Raw genomic sequence first — 22139 nt, 5'->3', positions numbered from 1 at the left:
AGGAGCTACCAATTCAGACAAAGAGTAAACAACAACTGAATCAATGAACCATTGAAACACTCCCACCTACTCTGATAGGGCAAGCCATTAATATATAAAATGAGAGCAAATTCCAATTCTTTCTAAGGCTGATGATGTTACCTAGTTTGGTAATGAACAGTCTGCAAAAAAACAACCAAGCTGAAAGACTAGCAAGTACCTCACAGTTCAACCCTGAGCTACAAATAATCTCTTCTATAGGTACCTCCATTAATTTATTAAGCAATTATTAATTCCTTATAGTAAATATTTAAGAATATTTCCTTAGGTCTTAATCGATGCCAGTCTTTAAATTTTATCTTTTGGGGCAAGATTAAAGTTCTGAAAATGAATGTATATCCTGGAACAGAGGTCCCCGGACTTTTGAGCACCAAGGACAGGTTCCATGGAGAGAGATTATTCTGCAGACTGGAGGGGGCATGGCACTGCCTGCATCCCACAGATAACATTAACTAACATTAACCCCTAAACAAGCAAGGTGGTTGCAGCATTTCCACTGATGTAACTTCACATTGAAACGCTTGCCGGGGGGGGGGACTTTCTAGCAGACGCACTCCCCAGAATGCCACAATACAACAGCACCTGGAGCGAGGTAACAAAACCCCTCATGCTGAGTAAACAGTTGGCAGCACTAGTCACCACCCGAGCACAAGCCAAACTCCAAAAACCTTTAGCAAGCCAAGCAGGAATTGAATTAAAAAAAGCGCTAGAGACAGATGAATGGTTCCTAAGCCATAAGAACTTATGCATCATGACTGATGGGCTGCCTTGGGTTGGAGGAAAACTATACATACCCAAAAGCCAAAGACTAACATTCATGCAACTGTGCCATGATTCAAAATCCACAGGCCATTTTGGGTTTGTGAAAATGTTACAACTGGTCAAAAGGCAATTTTGGTGTCCATCAATAAAAAAGGACATTGAAAGCTATGTGGCTAGCTGCCCAATTTGTGCCTCAGCTAAAAGATTACAAGGGAAGCCACCTGGGTTCTGCAACCAGTAGCAACCCCCTCAGCTCCCTGGAAGGAAATTTCCATGGATTTCATTGTAGAATTACTAGAGAGTGGGAGGAACACAGTCATCTGGGTCGTGACAGACTTATTTTCCAAACAAGTGCATTTTATTCCCCGTTCAAAAATTCCTAATGCAAAGACACTTGCAAAACTGTTTGTTCAACACATATATCAACACCATGGGGCCTCACAGTGCCTCATATCTGATAGAGGAGTGCAATTCACATCAGAATTCTGAAAAGCATTCCTAAGCTTATTAGTAACCACCCAGGAACTAACATCTAGTCATCATCTGCAAACAAATGGTGGGACTGAATGGTTGAAGTCAGTACGGGAACAGTACTTAAGATGTTTTATAAATTACCAGCAGGACAACTGGACTGACCTACTCTCATTCACAGAGGTTGCCTACAACAACACAGTCCATTCCAGCACAGGATACACTCCCTTCCAAGTAGCAATGGGGCAGAGTTTTAACCCGATGCCTGAACTTCCGACAACTGGCCCTGTGATCCCTTCTCTAAAGGAGTGGATTGCACAACTAAAGAACACCTGGCCAGTAGTCAGGAAAGCTTTTGATGAAACTAGACAAGCGTACAAAACCCAAGCAGATAAAAAGAGAGTTGAGCCAAAACCTTTCAGTGTAGGGGAGAAGGTTTACTTGTCTACCAAATTCCTAAAATCCCTACAACCTTTGAAGAAGTTAGGACCCAAATATGTAGGACCATTCCCTATTACCAGAATTATAAATCCTGTCACAGTAGAATTAGCACTCCCAAAGTCCCTCAGACAGATTCACCCAATTTACCACTGCAGCCTTCTAAAACGTGAACAACAGTCACCTTTAAGACCAGCTGTTGCTCCTCCTCCTCCCCCCATTATGGTGGAAGGGGAACAGCATTTTGAAATTAAAGAAATCCAAGATTCCAAGAAACACCATGGCTCCACCCAATACCTAGTAGCGTGGAAACATCTTCCACCCTCCCAAAATGAGTGGGTCCACAAACGCCATGTTAAAGCTCCTAAACTCCTTAGGAAATTTCACACAGCATACCCTAACAAACCAGACTAATCAATCTCTTTCATTCTATTTGTTTCTGTCTTCCAACAGATGGATCTCTCTTTCTTTTAAGGAGGGCAGGATGTCAGAACCCATATATTATTAAGGGGAACTCTCTCTCATTCTATTTCTTCTATTGCTCTGGGTTCTGTCATACTCCTGGAGGGGAGGGGGAACCATTGCGGGCTGTCTCTTTGTTTACTCTATTGCTACAATGTATCTCTTTCGCTTTCTCTGCATACTTGCTCTTTGAACTGCTTCTCCCTTGATGTCACCTTGGGGGAGAAAGAAATAAGCCTCTGGCCATCTGTCTTATCTCCCATTTTGGAAGGGAAGGTGCAAAGCCACAACAACATTGCTACAAGCCTGGGAAAGACCGGTGTTATCAGCAAGTTTCCCACAATGGACTTAAAACCTGAGAATTGGCCCATTCAAACTGACCAGATGAACTATTGTGGTGGGGTTTGCTGGGACTCTTTTAACCTATTGATCTGAGTGGGAAACCCTCAGATCCTGTCTATTATACCTGCTATCAGCTTCTCCTAATAAAAGTTCCTTTTGGAAGAAACTGCTTCCACGATTTCTACTTTCTTAGGATGAGGTATTGAAGTGGACCCTGACATAGACATAAATTAGTAATAGAAGATTGTAATGAAATATGACTAACATTAAAATGCATGAGTAGAATTTCTATATATGTGTTTGTATTTATGCCCTGTATGGGAAAAATCATACTTTCCCCCCTTTTTCATAACTTTGCTTATTGTTTACTGAAATTTTATTGTAATGTGGTTTGTTTTGTCAGTCAGTCAGCCAGTTTATTACAATCTTAAGTGAGTCTACGAGTGATGTGTGAGCACCTATAAATCTAAGATTTCAATAATATTTGATACAAAATTAAAATACATCCACTGGTGGGATTCAGCCGGTTCACACCACTTCAGCAGAACCAGTAGCTAATTTTTTGTTGCCCAGAATGGACTTCTGGAAGCAGCATCCACACAGAGAACCGGTTGTTCACATATTTGAATCCCACCACTGAATACATCTATGAAACAACCTGGCAAGACCAGGATCAATCTGTGTCTACGTTATGTGATAACTTTACATAAATGACATAACATGTGATGACATCTAAAATTACAAAAATGTGATATTACATCTAAAGTTACATAAAACTGGATCATATCTAAAATTACATAAAATACATCTATATAGAAGAATCCCTGACAAGGTCCAGCAGATCTTACATGTTGCTGCCCAAAACCTAGCCTCATGCAATGTAATGAATGATGGTTCTGTAGTTTGGACTTGTGTCGTCAATTAATAAGTGTTTTTAAAAGAAAAGTAACAGAAAATGCGAGTTATCTGGACAGTCACAAGGGGGCAGCAATTTTTCGTTGCTGCCCTCTAGCGGCTGCCCTCTAGTGGTTTGCAGTCCTATCTGGTAGCCTAGATAGAAAACACATATATCCCACAAACAAACCAAATAACCAATACATCCATCTATGTTTTTAGAAAGCAGGCAAGAAAACATACAAGTAATAATAAGCAAATCAGGCAAGTAAACTCATAAAGAGTATCACATGATTAGCTTTAGTCCCTCCAGATGTTTTCTAATGCCTGCTCCAGAGGCAAGGTCAATATCTTTCTGACTACATAGGCGTATTTCCCAATAAAGCACTGCATGGCAATCACCAAAGGTCAGTTTTTTAAGTGCTTCTGGCACTTAAGTCAAGCTCTGTGGTGTGTTCAAAAATAAATATCATGTTTAGAGCCCACTGCTTTGCAACAATACAGCTCCCTATTTAATAATGTTTAAAATTAACAAACTTTAAGTTTGTTAAGTTTCTTTTCTTGATGTAGCAGAGTTTGCCAAGCAGCAAAGGAGGTGTCCGTAGGCACAGATTCTACAATGTATGGTTTAAATTGTTCCATTTTAATAAGTTTTACAGGATAGCAGAAAGAAAGATAAGTCATTTAAAAATTGCTTACTACACCCATCATAAAATAATAGCATTTAGTAAATTTTGGGACCTCTGTCTTGTAACCAATGAAAGTCACTTCATCATGGCAAAAGTGTCCCAATTTGCAGGCTGGCAAGAATATGTTTTGTAATAAGCTGATTTTTAATTTATCTTCCTTTTGTAACTTCCAGCTTCTTATATATATGTTAAGTTAGATATGATAAAATTATCCCAGAGCAGCTGAAGAAAAAATATCAAACAAGTTCATGCTATTACAAATTCATGCTGCAATATGTCAGTTCAACGAACAAGCAAGAAAAAAGACTCTGGAACCCATGAAGTAGTATTAAACAAGCCTTGAAATGACGTTTGAGAGTCAGAGTTAAATCTGAATGTGCCAGCTCCATCACAAACAGTGCAGTTCTGGCTATATAGGCCAGATGTGGGAAACCTGCAACTCATAGGCTACATTTTGAGGCCCACAGAATTTGGATAGCAAGCCCATCCAAAATAAGGCATAAATATAGAAACTTCAGGCTACCATTTCAGTGACCTCATGGGCTCTAGCTGTTTGGCTGCCTCCAACAGAAACATAGATTATGAGCTCCAGCCATCCCTAAAATTGCCCCTACCAACTGAATAACCATGCTGAAAATAGTCCTTTCTAAATGGTTTTTTTTTTTAAAAAAAAGCTTCTAGCCCATATTAAATATGGTTGCTCAGAGGTTTGATGGAACTAGCCAAATTTCCATTATCTTCTTTCTCCTCCCAAATTTACTGAAGTTGCTCAATGCTAATTCCATGAAAGGCAGAGCAGGGATGGAGTCTTCCCAGTGCAGACGCCAGAGCATTTGACACTAAACAGAAGTGCTTTAGATGTTAATCACAAGTAACAGCAAGAACAAAGAGTCTTCTATCTAGAGAGGTGTCCCTGTCAGATATTAGCAGAAAAACTACAGAGTCCTATATTACCACAAAGGCCAGTTAATCCATTTCGTATGAGTTTTCTTATTAAAAACAAAAAAGCAATATGCTTTTTCAAACAAAAAAACAAAAAAAACCAAAGCACCAACTCAGCTGTTTGCAAGAGAGAAATAGTGAATAAAAAGTAAAATGTAATGTTGCTTTGCAAATGACTAGATATATCCCTAAAGAGCAGTTGGGGTATCACTGACATTCTTGCACGGAACAAAATCCTGTTTCTAAACATAACAGAACCTAACTGATGAGATATGTCTTGTGTCACAATGCAAGTCCATTCATAGACCATTCATAGATGTGTTGTGATTTACAAAGAAGTGCTGTAAAACATGTATGTATGTTTCATCACTTACCCTTCTCCCCAGCCCTTTTCCTGCAGATGCCAAAGGGATTGCACGATAAGTTAACAATAATATATGAAGAAGTTCTGGTCAATATTTTAATCCATGAACAAGCTTATTACATCTTCAAACAAATTTCAGCTCATCACCTTCAAACAACTGGCACTAGCAGTGCTTTCACTCTCTAAACCCTTTGAATCAAAGGTGGCTTCTTTATGCAACATTACAAGGAAAAAATAAAACACTACAATAACACAAACTAAAAAAAGAAAAAGAAAAAATGGAAAGTACAGTATAGAAAATAAAAAATAGAAAGTAAAATGGTAAAGAAACAAATAATATAGTAAAAGGAAAATATAAATAAATATATAAAAAGATTTTTCCCTTCATCACAACAAATATGTGCAAGTTTAGTACCTTATCACCTTCTCTTAAGCAATGAACAACTGAATCTTTTCTCCATATCTTATATCTTATCTATAAACAAGTCTTTAAAACCTCCTAGTCCTAGTCAGTAGAAATCCACTAAGAGTTACCATGGATAACAACATATCTATTTTAACCTTGAACAAATAAACTACCTTTAGATTCCTTCCTTTTACTTTTAGCAATCTTGATCTATAATATCTTAAATTAATGTCCTAGAACAGGGCTATTCAAACAGTGGTACGGGTACCACCTGTGGTACACTGGCACCTGGCAGGTGGTATGCGACCATCCTAGAAAAGTGGTAGTGGGGGAGGGGAATGAGCTGAACCGGTGGCAGCACCGCACAAGCTGAGCGAGAGATGGCTGGAGCTGCAGGGCTGTCAGGGCTCAGCAAAAGCACCAGGATCAGCGCTTCTTTGGGGCTGTCAGGGCTCATTGGAAACGCCAAGATCAGCGTCAGGCTCCAGCTGGAGCTCGGCACTGATCCTGGCACTTCTGAGCCCAGAAGAAGTGCTGATCAGCTGGAATGTTGCAACATCTCCAAGGTCTTGTGATTTACATTCAGATGCTTGGCAACTGATTCATATTTATGATGGTCACAGTGTCCCAGGGTCATGTGAAGTGACCAAAACCTACTGCAACCACCCAGCAGAGGGGGGGAATAAAAACCAAACACCCACCCCCCACCCCACCCAATCCTCAAAAGAAATGCTCACAACAATGAAAACCTCAGACAGGAGGAAGAGCACCACCGGGAGGGCAGGCAGGTATCTTGCTCAGCTGTGGCTTGGGGGGCACTTTTTTCAGTGCCATTGTAACTTCGAACAGTCACTAAGCCAACTGTTGTAAGTCAAGAACTACCTGTACTTCATCACTTTTTTCCTTCTTTTTTGTTCATCAAGTTTTTGACACCTTGCTATGCGACTGGTGGTACTCAGATGTTGCCATATCCTAAAAATGGTACAATGGGTGAAAAGGTTAAAAATCCCTGTCCTAGAACATGATTTTTTTATTTTGCATTCCTTTTAATTATTAATTTAATTATTAAGACATCAGCTAGTGTTATTTGTATAACCAATGTAACATCTTTTCCCATATCATTCTTGTACCTATCATTTTTAGACCCACTTTTAAATCAATCTCACTCTTGTCTAGTAAAGCTTATTCCTCTTCCATAACATCTTTTAAACAGACTATGTACAATGGCAGACCCCCTTAAAATTACCTTCTGGGTCTATTATTCACAGTTACCCCTCAATATGTCCAATGTTAAACTATTTTACTCCATTCTGTATTAGTAAATCAAAATTAAGAGTTCTTCTTTTCACTGTGATCTTTAATGCCTTCTGATTCCCACTAATATCTAATCTTCAAAGTGCAACAGCATTTTCCCATAGGAAGGTTTCTTATAATTAACACCACAATCTCATTTCAAATGCATCAGTATCCTTAGTCCATTTGTAACTTTTCAAATAATATTCTGATCACCCTTTTGCTGTATATTTCCAAAAAGTATTTTTTGTCCTTAAACTTACATTTAAACTTTCTTTTGCAAATGATGGAAGAAAACTCACCAGATATTGTAAAAATAATGTCATTCCAAAGGTTCTTAATGGCTGAAGAACATTTAGAAAGAATTTTCCCAAAGTGATTAGAAAAGGAAATTTATCAACCCTGTTTCCATAAAGGCACTGACCGTGGTTTGGGCAAAGATATTGTTCCCTCATGTTCTAGAGCTCTGAAAATCACTGTGACTAAAAGGAAGGAGAGGCCTTTCCTCCAGTGCTATGTACCTGTCTGAAACTGCCCTCGCTCCGAGATTTGCACTGAGTATTGATGTTTAGAGAGAAACCGAAATAGATATTCGTGTCTTTAACTTGAAGTTGTTTGGCAACATTCTTTTAGAAAAACAAACTGTAAATGAAAATACTGGAATGATTGAATTTGGGTCTGTTATGTTTTCATAACAAAATGAAAATCTAGCAAGAAGACTAAGAGATTACTTACATTGGGACAGGGTGATTTATGCTTAACTTTGGACTGTTTGACAGCTAGTTTTGCCCTACCAATAGAAATTGGCAAGGTTTATTTTTTATTTGAAGATGAGAAAGCTCTTAATCAGCTTCTTTATTGCTGCATTGCCTAGGAATCTTCTCCAAGTACATTTGCCACAAGAATACTGGATTATCCTGTTGTCATATAAGTTGTCTCTCCCTCCTGTTCTTAGTCAGACTTCACCATTGTGAATGTAACATTGGATTGTAATTAAGGACCTCTGTAAGACAAATTTTCTCAGTCACATCCATTGTGGATGTGAACATCCATTTTCCTCATTGTTGCTCTTTCACAAACACATGTACAGATTCTGCCTGCTCCCCCCCTTTTTCCTCAAATGATTCAATTTGGGAGGAAAGCCCCAAGATCCTGATCAAAATTGTTGGTCCTCCACTGCTCATGAACTTGTTTGCAATAGGATCCTTGTCAGTGAACAAAACTGAAATATCCCCAGCCACTCAACTCACTCAGTGGTCCTGCTAAGGATTAATTTCCTGTTGCCAGATAGGAGTTAGTAGGTCCAGACTCTGAGTTGGCAGAGAAGAAAGAAACAGCCTATTTTGTGCAACCATTTTTGTAAGACCATGTAAGGCATTAAATGGTCAGTTACTGGTTTTATGTCAATATTATTGTGATTTTTATTGGATTTCCTGCCTCAGGCACCAATCTCTCTTAGCTCATATCTAATGTCATCCTATTTTGTCTATATATCTAACTTCTGAGACAGTTTAGTGAAAATGACTTCATGGTTGAGAGAAGAATACAACTAAGGATTTTCTGGCCCAGATCCATCAACTATGTATATCCCACTGATTCTTAATCTCACATCATGCTTCATGTGGTTTGCAAGAATTTAGGAGGAAGAAAATGCTTCCTATTTCAGCTTGTTACATTAATAGGGGAGGAACAGGCTTCGGCTCAACCTTGACAAGACTGAGTGGCTATTTGTGCCGGCATCCCGGGAAATTCAGATTACAGATTAATTCAGATTACTCCATCTCTTGCTATGGGGGGTGAGCTATTGCCTCCCGTAGATAGGGCGTGCAACTTGGGGGTCCTTCTAGACTCACAGCTCTCTTTAGAAGATCATATAGGAGCTGTGACTAGGGGGGCCTTTGCCCAGGTTCGCCTGGTGCGCCAGTTGCGGCCCTATCTGGACCAGGATGCCTTGCGTACAGTCACTCATGCGCTCGTGACCTCTCGTTTGGACTACTGTAATGCTCTCTACATGGGGCTGCCCTTGAAGACCACTCGGAAGCTCCAACTGGTGCAGAATGCAGCCACGCGAGTTGTGTTGGGAGTCTCCCGATACTCCCATGTTACACCTTTGCTCCACGAGCTACATTGGCTGCCGGTTGTCCTCCGGGTGAGATTCAAGGTGCTGGTAATGACCTACAAAGCCCTACATGGCATGGGTCCGGATTACCTACGGCAGCACCTGCTGCCGGCATCAACTTCCCTCCGTCCAGTGCGCTCCCACAGGGTGGGCCTCCTCAGGGTGCCTCCGATCAGAGAATGTCGACTGCTGGCCGCCAGGGGGAGGGCATTCTCTGTGGGCGCGCCAGACCTGTGGAACCACTTGCCGGTTGAGCTCCGTATGGCCCCCGACCTTTGCTCCTTCCGGCGGGATCTAAAAACTTATTTATTTGAGCAATCCGGCCTGGTCTGATGGGTTTGGGGTTGGGTTTTTAATATGGTTTTAACTATTGTATAGATTGGGCATAAATTATTTAATTGTTTTTAACTTTTGTACTTTGCTTTTTAATATTTACTGCCCTGTACACCGCCCTGAGTCCTTCGGGAGAAGGGCGGTATAAAAATTTAATAAATATAAATATAATAAAAATAATATTCTGAACTACCTGCACAGAACATCAGAAGCAATAAACTTGATTTGTTTTATAGTCTTCTTTGCAAATTGGCTTGTCATGAGGCAGAAAAATGGCAGAGGCCTTTATAGGCATGGATGTTTAGTTTCTAAAGCCCTTTCATGACTACTTTTGAGGAAACTGATATCAAAAGCAATAGAAAATGCCTCCATATTACAGCTTATGCTAATATAATTTCTTTCTCCTGTGGTTATCCATCAATAAAACACTGGTTCTGGTGGCTCCAGAGATCAGATTGGCCCTGATTCTGTGGGCTTTTGAGTAAGGATTAGGAGATTTACTTGAATGGATTAGAGCTGGAAGGGACCTTGGAGGTCTTCTAATCCAGCCCTCTGCTCAAGCAGGAGAACCTATACCATCTCAAACAGGTGAATGTCCAGTCTCTTCTTAAAATCTCCAGTGATGGAGCACCCACAATTTCTGAAGGCAAGCTGTTCCACTGGTTAATTGTCCTCACTGTCAGGAAGTTTCTCCTTAGTTCCAGGTTGCTTCTCTTTTAATCATTTTCCAACTATTGTTTCTCGTCCTTCCCTCTGGTGTTTTGGTGAACAACCTGGCCCCCTCTGCCTTGTGGCAGCCCCTCAGATACTGGAATACTGTATCATGTCTCCCCTATTTCTTCTTTTATTTAGACTAGCCAAACCCAAGTCCTGCAGCCGTTCTTCATATGTTTTATCCTTCAGGGCTTTGATCATCTTAGTTGCTCTTCTCTGAATTTTTTGCAAACTCTCAACATCTTTTTTGTGATAAGTTGACCAAAATTGGCTGAAGTATTCCAGGTGTGGTCTTACTAGGGTTTTATAAAGTGGTAATAATACTTCATGTGATCTTGATTCTATGCCTCTGTTTATACAATCCAGGATTGTATTAGCTTTTTTGGTTGCTGCTGCATACTACTGGCTCATAGTCAAGTGATCGTCCACTAGGACTCCAAGGTCACTCTCACAGTTACTGTTTTTGAGCCAGTTCTCTCCCAATCTGTATTTGTACCTTTGGTTTTTCCTGCCTAAACGTAAGACTTTACTTTTCTCGACATTGAAACTCATTTTGTTGGATAGGGCCCATTGTTCAAGTTTGTCAAGACCTTTTTGGATCCTGAGTTTGTCTTCTGGGGTGTTGGCTATTTCTCCCTTTCTGTTATCATCTGCAAATTTGATGAGTTCCCCTTCAATTCCCTCATCTAAGTCATTGATGAAGATATTGAAGAGTACTGGGCCTAAGATGGAACCTTGTGGTACCCCACTGCTTACTTCTCTCCATGTGGATGTAGTGCCATTGAGGATTGATAGCCAGCTACAGATCCATCTGGTGGTGATGTTGTCTATTCTACCTTTTCCTAGCTTACCAAGGAGTAGGTTGTGGTCTACCTTGTCAAATGCCTTACTGAAATCTAAGTACGTACACTATGTTTCACTGGTCTACTAGTTTAGTCACTTTATCAAAGAATGCGATGAGATTGGTTTGGCATGATCTGTTTTTAACAAACCCATGCTGGGTAGTAGTTATGACTTTGTTTGCTTCTAGTTGTTCCCAGATCTGTTTTTTAATTATCTTTTCTAGGATATTCCCAGATATTGATGTTAACAAATTCCTGTTGTTGTTTTTCCCAGTAAATTACTCTGTTTTTGATAATTGCCTCCAAAGTGTTTCTGTGAAAAATTACCCATGTCTCTGTCCTGGACTATGAATAAGCAACTGCATGTATCACACATAATGCTTTCTGTTGATATATATTTCAAATATATTTAGTTTACATATTTACAATAAAATTATTTAATTTTAGTAATTGGAATTGGAATTTTTTTTCCTTTCTTGAAGACTAGGACTACATTAACCCTTTTCCAATCCTCAGGTACTTCCCAATGGTCCAGAATTTATGAAAGATGTGGTACAGTGGTTCTGAGATAACATCTGTCAGCTTCTTCAGAAGCCTGGGATGTAACCTGTCTGGTGCAGGTGATTTGTATTTGTCAAGGTTGAATAGGTGTTCCCTTACCATTTTCTTGCTTATTTAATTTTTTGTTTCTAGTATGTCTTTTGCAGGTTTTTTTTGTGTGTTGGGCTATAGTATTTTTTGTGTGTGAAGACTGACACAAAGTATGAGTTAAGTAGCTCTGCTTTCTCCCTGTTCCCTGTAATTTCCTTGCCATGTTCTCTCTTTAGTGGGCCTATAGGTTCCTTGATTTTTTTCTTGTTGTTAATATGTTGGAAGAAACTTTTTTTTATTGTCCTTGATTTCTGTTGCGAGTCTTGGTTTGTTCTGAGCCTTTGCTTTCCTGACTTCATCTTTGCATGTTCTGGCTGTCTGCTGATAATCGGCTTTAGTTATGTGCCCCTCTTTCCATTTTTGTATTTGTCCTTATTGTCTTTTAGTTTGTTAGAGAGCTCTTTGTGCAGCCATGCTGGTTTCTTCTTAGATTTCTTGTTTTTTCTCTCTCAGTGATATTGTGCTGGTCTGAGCTTTTGTGATCACATTTTTCAGGGTTTCCCACACTTCCTGGGTTGTTTTCCCCTTTAGGATTTTCATCCATGGGATTTTTCCTAGGTTCTCTCTGAGTTTGTTAAAATCAGCTCTTTTTCAGTTTAGAACATTGGTTGGATTGTTTTCTATTGCTAGTGTTTGCATTATATTAAATTCCAGTATGACATGGTCACTTTAGCCCAAGGTTCCAGTAATTACAATTCCCTCTATGACAGGGGTGTCAAACTCAATTTCATTGAGGGCCGCATCAGCATTGCAGTTGACCTCAGGGGGCCGGGTGGGTGTGGCCTGGGTGGGCGTGGCCTACTGGGTGGGCGTGGCTAGAGTGCGTATGGCCTACTGGGTGGGTGTGGCCAGCTCTACATCATTCGCATCAAGGGTGCCTATGGGGGAGGAGTGGGACAGATCTGAGGGTCTCTGGCAGAAGGAGGGTCTCTGGGCCAGGGCCAAGGCAGTGGGGGCCGTTCCCTCACTGTTTCCAGGATGGCTTCGCGGGCCGCATGAAACCACTTCGCGGGCCGGATCCGGCCCCCGGGCCTTGTGTTTGACATGTCTGCTCTATGACTTCTTCTCTGTTTGTAAAGATTAAGTCCAGTGTAGCTTTGCATCTAGTTCCCTCCTCCACCTTTTGGGTGACAAAGTTGTTGGCTAGGTTGATTAGGAATCTGTTTGATCTCCTGCTCACTGCAGAGTTTGTCTCCCAGTTGATATCTGGATAATTGAAGTTTCCCATTACTACTGTGGTATGCTTCCTACATGCATTTGTTAACTGATTGGCAAAGAGTTCATTTATTTCTTCTGATTGGTTGGGTGACCTGTAATATACACTTATGGCAATGTCACTTTTTTTCTTTTACATTGACCCATATACATTCTGGAGAGATTTTATGTTTGATCATGTGCATTTCTGCAGATATGTAGTGTTCTCTTACATATAGTGCAACTCCCCCTCCTCTTTTTGTAGACCTGTTTCTTTTGAACAATTTGTATCCATCCATCAGTCCATTCCATTCATGGGTTTCGTCCCACCAGGTTTCTATTATGCCAACTATGTCATACATTCCCTCATGTACTATTGATTCTAGTTCACCCTGTTTGTTCCCCAAGCTTTGAGTGTTGGTATATAAGCAGTTAAGACTTTTATGCCTGTGCATGGGTGTGTTTCCTGTGTCTCCTGGTTGTTTGAGTTTTTCTTTTTTTTCATCACTGCCTACCTCATTGTTTGCTTTGTTTTCTTGGGATTTGTGATTGGTTTTGGGTTCTAGAGATTTAGTTCTGGATTCAAGCCTGAGTCCTCACATACATAAAGAAGCCGATTTCATGGTTGTACTAATCAATGTTTTGGGTCCTTTGGGTCTTATGTTTTTGTAGATGTATGTGTTTTTACTCTTGCTTTAATTTGCAGACAGACAGACAGCATCTGGAAAGGCACATATCTTTAGGAAGACTCATCAAATCATGACTAGATTTCTGTAAGGAGCATTTCAAATTGTTGTGAGGTTCAGTGAATCTATGTTTCTTTAGTCATTCACTGTTTTCCAATATGGCAGTGATTAGATTGTTGGACTAAGCCACTTATATAATGGTAGATCCAATGTTTGGCCAAAAGCACTTTACAGAATGCTAATATGATAAAAATAGAAGTATTTTAAGGAAGTTCCCAAGTTTCAGAAGTAAACTAAAATCAGAAAAAGATTGATTACTTGTACAGTGTGTATAGTTCTAAGTTTTCATTTTGAATTTAGCTGTCTCTTGACTAAACTCTAATCCAGGTATTCTGATTTTGGGGTGTCAATATTTCTTCTGAATGGAAAAATCTACTTAGGAAACAAAGTTTAATTCCCCCACCTTATAGAATGATGAAATCAAGTTCTGAGAAAATGTATCTGGAATTCTGAAGGCATTACCAACATTTCATGAAAAAAGAGACAAGATTCAGTCAGCTAGAGCTGCAATACATGAAAATATATCAAGTTCATCGCTTGTTTTCAGCAGGCAGAATGATATATTTATTGGACTGGATATATTGGAGAAGACCCAGTGGCATCTTTATACATGAATGCCATTGGAGAAGATTTGTATGACTTACCTACATTTTCAAAAAAAATATTTTAATGTAGACAAAATTTCAAAAAGAGTCCTGAGGTAAAATCTCATTCAAACCCAACAGACTGCAAAACTTGACAAATTTTAGATAGATAGGCACAAAGGCTCCAGAAAAAAAACTGAAGGACAGTTAGATATATTAATATTAATGTCCATATGTTGGAGCTTATCCTGGGTAATGGATAAAGACAAACACATTTTGCATTTTCTGAGGAATGTATTAGCTTTTCTAAAACAATAATAAATATAAATGGCACTAACCATTCTAGAGGCATTAAACTATTTTGCACTCATTGCAGTGACTGCAAAGTCTGATCACCACACTGATCCCCATTCAGGTGGGAGGGAATTATTCAATCCATTTTTCATGCTTATGGTCTTAATTATGGAATGATTTTTTATTAATAGACTGCCAACTTTATCCCACATTCTTTGCAAGTTACTACCAATTTTCTTGCCACCATCAACTTTTTTTGTATTTTTTCCTTTTCTATTATTTTCCTGTTTTTGTATCTGCTGTCTTGTCTGTTCCTCTACTGATTCCTCTCCTCTCCTCTCCTCTCCTCTCCTCTCCTCCCTTTCCTTCACAAAAAGTCCTGGATACCATATTGACTTATTGTGATACCATACGCCAATTACTGCACACATCACTGCAGTGCATATAAGTTGTAGCTTCCAAGTAGTCTTTCAGAGCAGTCCGGTGTAGCTACATAAGACATTCTCTTTGGAAGAAAATCCTTTTGGCAACACAACCTTCATATTCTGAAGGCAATTCCCTTGCACAAAAGAGCAGAGCTGACTGTGAAGTTCAGGGAGCGTATCAAGGAACATTGCTTTGGAAGTGAAGATGAGTGAACCAACCTTTTATTACCTGCCTGTCTTCTACTCAGAAAGAGAACAACAGAGTCTACCTTCCCCATGCCCCAATAACTTTACCCTCAGCTAGGAAGGATCAATCAGCCAATTTGTGGCAGTATCCCAGGGAAGCATTAGTTATCTTCAGCATGTGTAAAAGCACCTAGAGAAGATACTGTACTCTAAGATGTACACTCAGAGACGTTACAGAGACTTGGGGAATTGCACAAGGTTGTATAATATAAATTGAGATGTTCTTGATACCATTTTTATTCATATTCTATGTTTCTTTTATTCACTACTAAAGTGGTTTAATCACAAGAAAGATATACAAATTATTTTGAAATAGAGTTGTTTCCTTAAGAAATACAGGTAAAATAGATAAAATGATTATTTCACTGACTAAAATGATAACATGGTCCTTGATCTGTTAAATGAACATATCTCTGGTAAAATGTATATATTATCCAAACCTCATAGAGCATATTACCTTAGAATTTAAAGCTATTGAAAGTAATATACTAATATACTATTATTTTCAATTGTATAAGAAAGTACAGCCATTCTGAAAGCTCGCTCTCTACTTAACCATGTAAAGAGTATACAGTAGCTGAGACACTCAGAGCACAATTGCCTGCGATTGCTGTGGGACAGGATATGTGTTTCATTTATTTACTCATTCTACACACATATATCATTCTTTATCCAGTTTCCAGAGTACTGTACTTTATGACTAGAATTTTAGTAGCAGATTTCAGTTTAAAACTCAGAAGTGATAAAACTGGAGATAACCCAAAAAAGTATGCCCAAAATATGAGCGAAAATTCTGTGAGAATTTTGCATATATGAAATGTCAGCATTAATGAAAACGTTTCCACATCCATTCACCACATATATCATGTAACTTGCCAGGAACATCTGAAAGGGATCTTCCACCAGTGACTACAGCATGCTGGAGATGTAGGAGGGGGGGGGGAGAGAGATTTGTACATCATACTTAGATAGAGTCATTTGTTGAGATAGAAATCAAATAAATAAATCAAATAAACAAAATAATTTAAACATGTTTTGATAAAACCACTGTTGGCTGAATTTGCATCACATACTAAGCCATGGTTTCTGATTTACGTATTGTGTGAATTCAGACACAATGTTGTAATTATAAAGATAACTAGATCTCAAGCATTCTTAAGCTTTATAATTACAACACTGTGCCTAAATTCACACAATACGTAAGTCAGAAGCAAACAAACCATGGCTTAGTATATGATGTAAACTCAGCCAACAGTGATTTTATCAAAACATGGTTAAACTATTTATTTTATTTTATTTCTATAGCCGCCCATCTCAACAAGTGACTCTAGTTAAGTATGATGTACAAATTGAGTCTCTGAGCACAGACACAGCTCCTGCAGAATTGGAGAAAAATGTTTCCACCTAGTGGTTGTGTTTCAACTGAAACCAAGCTTTCTCTTCAAAGATATATAATATAGAAAATTTATAATATAACTCCATTTAATATACTTTTGAGAGGCAATTGCTATATAGTTATAACTACATATAGCTGTTATAGCAGTCATCCTAAATGTCATCAATTGGCCAGGACATTTCAGTTCAGGAAAGGCCACAAATGGATATCAGCTCTATTAAAAAAAAAAGCCACCTAAGTCTCTAATAACAACATTTTCCAAAAGCACTTCCAAAATATGAATCCAATCATTTAGGAATCTATAACCCCCATATGTAAACATCTCCTTGCCTAAATAGACCAATTAGTGAGAGCAGGGAATAGGTAATCTTCAAGTGCTTTAGATTTCTTAAGCAGCTGAAGACAGGACAAGAAGTAACAGATAGAAACTTACCAAGGAAAGACCCAACCTAGAATTAAGGAGAAATTTCCTGACAGTGAGAACAATCAATCTGTAAAATGGGTTGCCTTCAGAAGTTGTGGGTGCTCCATCACTGGGGGCTTTTAAGAAGAGATTGGACAACCATTTGATTAAAATGATATAGGATCTCATGCTTGCGCAAGGGGTTGCACTAGAAGACCTCCAAAATCCCTTCCAACTCTGTTATTCTGTTACTTATTAGGTATAGATTCAAAACTGATCAAAACACAAGTATAACATTAACTTGTAGAATCAGGCACTTAAGTGGAAACAGAAACATCAGAACATTATGCTTTACTTTTCTCAATTTAAAGAATCAAGTGAGAAAAATACCTTGGTTCTACGATCTATAACATGATGCTCCAAAGTGCCAATGGTTCTTGGGGCTCAGAAGGCTCTTAACCCCGACTGATTTTTAAAAAACTGTTTAATAGTAAAATGAGAAGTTGGCATGCTGTATAACATAGAGCACCTCTCCAGTATAATCTTTATTTCTGAGAATGTTTTCTTTGAAAGAATACCCGCCTACCCAGAAAAAAAGAAAGCCTATCATAGTTCAGCCATTACTCAGTTCCAGGTAGGGATAATTGCTTGTAACTATTGCTTATTCCAATCCCCAAGTAAAGTCTTATTTCTAGTTTCACAATCCCTTTTCCAGTCACTCGGAATTCCTCTCTCTCATAACAATGTATGGTAACTCTATCCCAGGGCTTTTCAAACAGTGGTACAGGTACCACCTGTGGTACATTGGCACCTGGCAGGTGGTACGCGACCATCCTAGAAAAGTGGTAGCGGAGGAGGGGAATTAGCTGAACCAGTGGCAGCACCGTACAAGCCTGAGAGAGAGATGGCTGGAGCTGTAGGGCTGTCAGGGCTCAGCGGAAGAGGCAGGATCAGTGCCAGGCTCCAGCTGTAGCTCGGCACTGATCCCGGTGCTTCTGCTGAGCCCAGAAGAAGCACCAAACAGCTGGAATGTTGCAGCATCTCCAGGGTCTTGTGATTTACATTCAGATGCTTGGCAACTGATTCATATTTACAATGGTCACAGTATCCCAGGGTCATGTGAAGTGAACAAAACCTGCTTCAACCACCCAGCAGATGGGGGGAATAAAAACCAAACACCCCCCCACCCCCATTGGCAATCCTCAACAGAAATGCTCACAACAATGAAAACCTCCGACAGGAGAAAAAGCGCCGCTGAGCGGGCAGGCAGGTGTCTTGCTTGGCTGTGGCTTGGGGGGCACTTTTTTCAGTGCCATTGTAACTTCGAACAGCCACTAAGTGAACTGTTGTAAGTCGAGGACTACCTGTACTTCATCACTTTTTTTACTTTTGGGGGGGTTCATTAAGTTTTTGACACCTTGCTAGGCGACTGGTGGTACTCGGATATTGCCATATCCTAAAAGTGGTACAATGGGTGAAAAGATTGAAAAGCCCTCCTCTACCCAACGGGATACTTCTAGCTATTACAAGGATAATGGTGTGTGCGGGATGGGATAATCCAAATATTTCAAAGTTTCTTGTCCACACTTATGTATTTTATTTGCAACCATAATGGTTTCATTTCAAAGATTCTATTTCTATTGCTGTCTTTCTATGTTGTGTAAAAGAGTGATGATTTAATGCTCCAGATGTTTTACAAACATTTAACATGCTTCTGAAAGCTCTTAAACTTCTTCCTATTTGCCAAACTGACATGGATGATTCTCTAAGGATCCAATGGTAACTGAGATATTGATTTGCTATCGTTACTATAGATTAGGCACCAAAGCATTTCTGTGAGGCCAATTTCACCAAATGTCACTATTCTTCAGTGACACAGCTTGGTGGAAGAACAAGGTATCTGTTTTATCCAGCCAGAATGGATGTTTATGATCGTGTGGGTTAATTGCTCAAGTAATGTCTGTAATCCAAACTCCTAGACTTCATCAGAGATGCCATCAACATGGGTCAAACTTTCACCAAAGCCCTCAGAGGGATCATGAGGGACCATGAGGGATCATGAGCCCTGACCATTTTATAACTATGATCTGCAAAAAAAAAAAAGATTCCCCAATGATAAAAAACAACTGCAGTAGTTATCTATTAGTTTTTAAGTTAACGTTTTCCTGCTTAGCAAAGAGTAATTGGTAGTTAAAAATAAGTAAATGGTATTCTAGAATCCTCAGTTTTAGCATAAAGAGCAAAAGCCACTTCATATGTTAATTGTTCCTCTCAATGGAACTAATGTATGTGAAATAAAATGCACAAATATTGCCACAGCTAAAATGTGACACTTTGCTACTATTTAAAATATGTATCCACTTCCTGAGTGAACTTTATTTCCTACCATAAGACAATTTTCTACTTGGAAAAAATAGTAACTGAAATGGCATTGTCCAGACAAGGTCAATACTGAGAATTCCCAAGGGCAATAGTGGAGAGAGTTACACTGCACAATCCTATATACGTTACTTGGAAGTAAATCCAAGGCAAGTTTAATAACGTTTATATCCAAGGAAAATACGAATAAGATCAGAACATCTATGACCAAATAGTGTCATTAATGTCAATGCAATAGAACCAGTTTTCATTGGGCTGTGCTCATCAAATGGCCAGAGATTCCAGAGACATGTCTGATCTTCAACTAGTGGATTAAGAACTTCACTAGTCTTAAGAGAGGGCTGCCATAAAACACATGAGAAAACAAAGTTTGAGCTGTAGATAAAACTAAAACTGTAGTGACAGAAAATTACATTTCTTTGGTTTCAATACAATCAATGATTGTGCTGTTGCCTAAATTATTTGTAAATTAGGACACACATTATCAATATTGAAGATGATTAAAGGTTTGCATTCTTTGCTAGTAATCAAGGTAAGGCCACAACACTACATCACTAATATTGATGATAAGGCATCTAACAATAGCCAACATCTTGGGTTATACCAAAATTCTGTTTGCTGCGCAATGTATCGGCCTTTGAAATGTCTTTCAGGAGGCCATCCACTCCAGAGACATTCTACTGCACCAGGAGGAAGTAGCCATGAAGCATTTTTTTTAATATTAAAAGAAATAACATCAACTAACTTGCTAACTGGACAGAATTAATTCCACCCTCTTCATTTTGCTTTCCTCCAACTAGGCTGCACCGGTGGCTCAATCCAAGTTTCAGCGCCATTGTAAGACTCCTAATTCTCACCCTGGACTTGCTCCTCAGCCATGAGCAGGGAGCTCCCAGAATCGCTGCAATTAACTCATTACATCGGATCAGCAACTCATTACATAGGATCGGCTTGCTATCCGGCACCTGTGAAAAGTCTCCCTTCTGGTCTATGCTAAAGATGCTCCCATGCCAAAGAAGACAGTTTGTGCGGGGAGCAAGAGGTTGCATTTTTCTACACAACTTCTGCACTCCTAGCACAGCCTGCTGCTCTTGCTTGAACTGAGGACTTCTGAACTGCTCCATTTTCCCCTTCCAATCCCCCTCCTCTCCCACAGAATCACCCAGTTAAAATCATGCCCTAGCTGTCTCTTATTGTTTAAACAACAACAACAAATACAACATCGATGCTTCTCTTTGCTGCTGAGGACAAGAAATGAAGTGCTGTTTCTTTAATCGGCAAAAGCATGCAATTAAGAGCATACCTTTAATTTAGTGTTGGGATAGCTCACTTGCACCCTGGCAGTTGTCTTATTGGAGAGGGCAGCCTGCCTCAGATCCTCTAGAACTGAAATTATATCATCCAGCACGCATTTCTTATCCTGATTTCTCAACACACACAGATGGGAAAAAGTATAATTATAGCCTTTGTGGTTCACCTTCATTTCCAGCACGGCTCGGTGGATCTGCAGCAGCCCTTCAGCCTGGTGCAAAATATTGCCCCCGGGCTTGGTGAGGAGGATCACCCGGCCATACCTCCCCGGGGTGTGCAAGTCCGAATAGAGATGGCTTTTGGAGCGGTCGAGGGGGAAAAGGCTGTTGGCCAAGCTCCTCTCGATCTTGGCCAAGCTGTGACTCGGGGCCACTAGGAGCTCCAGGTCCATTTCAGGCTGGAAACGGTTGAGGACACTGAAGCCGAAGATGATGGTCAGGACTGCAGGCACGGTGAGGAAGAAGACAGGGTGCCGGCTGACGAACAAGCCCAGCTGGTGGCAGAACGACCGGAGCCCTCTGTGGATCACCTGCCGCAGCATCCTCCTCCTCCTCCTCCTCCTCCTCCCGAGCCAGCTTGCGGATGCTCCCGGCCGTCGTCTTCTTCGAAAGCACGGGGGACATCGGGAGCTAAGTGGCCTGACGAGCCCCGCTGCCTGCCTCGGACTTTCGCGCTCGCTCGCTCGCTGCTGGCGGTTCCTTCCTCTCCCTCTACTACCCGGTTAAAACACTGCAGCAAGTTGCAGCAAGATGACCAAATATTGATCAATGGAGCGGCGGGGGGGGGGGTGCGCGCGTGCGGGGCTCCGGGGTGAAGGGGAGCAGGGGAGGGGGGTTTCCTCGGGCTTCCCTCTCCCCCCCTCCCTTCTCAGCCTTTCAGCCCCGCTTCACTCGCAGTCCTCCTGAGGCAGCGGCGGAGGCGCCAAGGCCCCCTCGTCCTCACCCCGCGCTCCTTCCTGGCGCGCTCGTGCGAAGCCCTCCGAAGCGAGGTGGGCGGCGGCATGTCAGGACTGCCGGGAGCTCTCGGCTGCTTGGAAGTTTAAGCGCCGGGCGAGCCGGCGAAGCTCCTGGAAGGAGGAGGAGGAGGAGGAGGAGGAGGAGGAGGGCTTGGGCTGCGCCTGACCCTGCCTTTGCCTTAAAGAGGAGGCGCGGGAACCCCCAGCCTAGCTGAGGGTAGCCCGGCCTCTTTGGCTGTCGGGCGGACGCGAAGCAACCGGCCAGGAAGGCGGGCGCGGGAAAGAAAGATGAGGCTGCGGCGTAACCCCGCCGGCTCATCGCCTCTGCCGCCCGCCCTTCCTCTGGCAGGAGCCATGCAGCGCCCAAGAGCTGCGGCTCGGCTTCGGGAAGGCGCCGCCGCCGCCTTCCTTTCTCTCCTGCTTTCCCGGCAGGGTCGTCCCTGTG

The 22139-nt window shown here is 40.8% G+C and overlaps 1 protein-coding gene across 2 annotated transcripts in view; it reads right to left on the bottom strand.

Moving 5' to 3' along the window:
• Nucleotides 1-21280, bottom strand: part of PTCHD4 (patched domain containing 4) — a gene marked incomplete at both ends in the record, with an annotated part of 68603 nt that extends 47323 nt beyond the window's left edge. Inside the window, one exon of one of the 2 annotated variants that reach the window (XM_083349203.1) lies at nt 20732-21280. In XM_083349203.1, the coding sequence (XP_083205329.1) occupies nt 20732-21280 (549 nt within the window). The remainder of the gene's footprint in view (nt 1-20731) is intronic. The other variant, XM_083349204.1, reaches the window with a different exon arrangement.
• Nucleotides 21281-22139: the final 859 nt, after the last annotated feature.

This window comes from Vipera ursinii, assembly GCF_947247035.1.
Source record: "Vipera ursinii genome assembly, chromosome: 1".
NCBI lineage: Eukaryota > Metazoa > Chordata > Lepidosauria > Squamata > Viperidae > Vipera > Vipera ursinii.
This window is presented reverse-complemented; position numbering and strand designations above follow the sequence as displayed.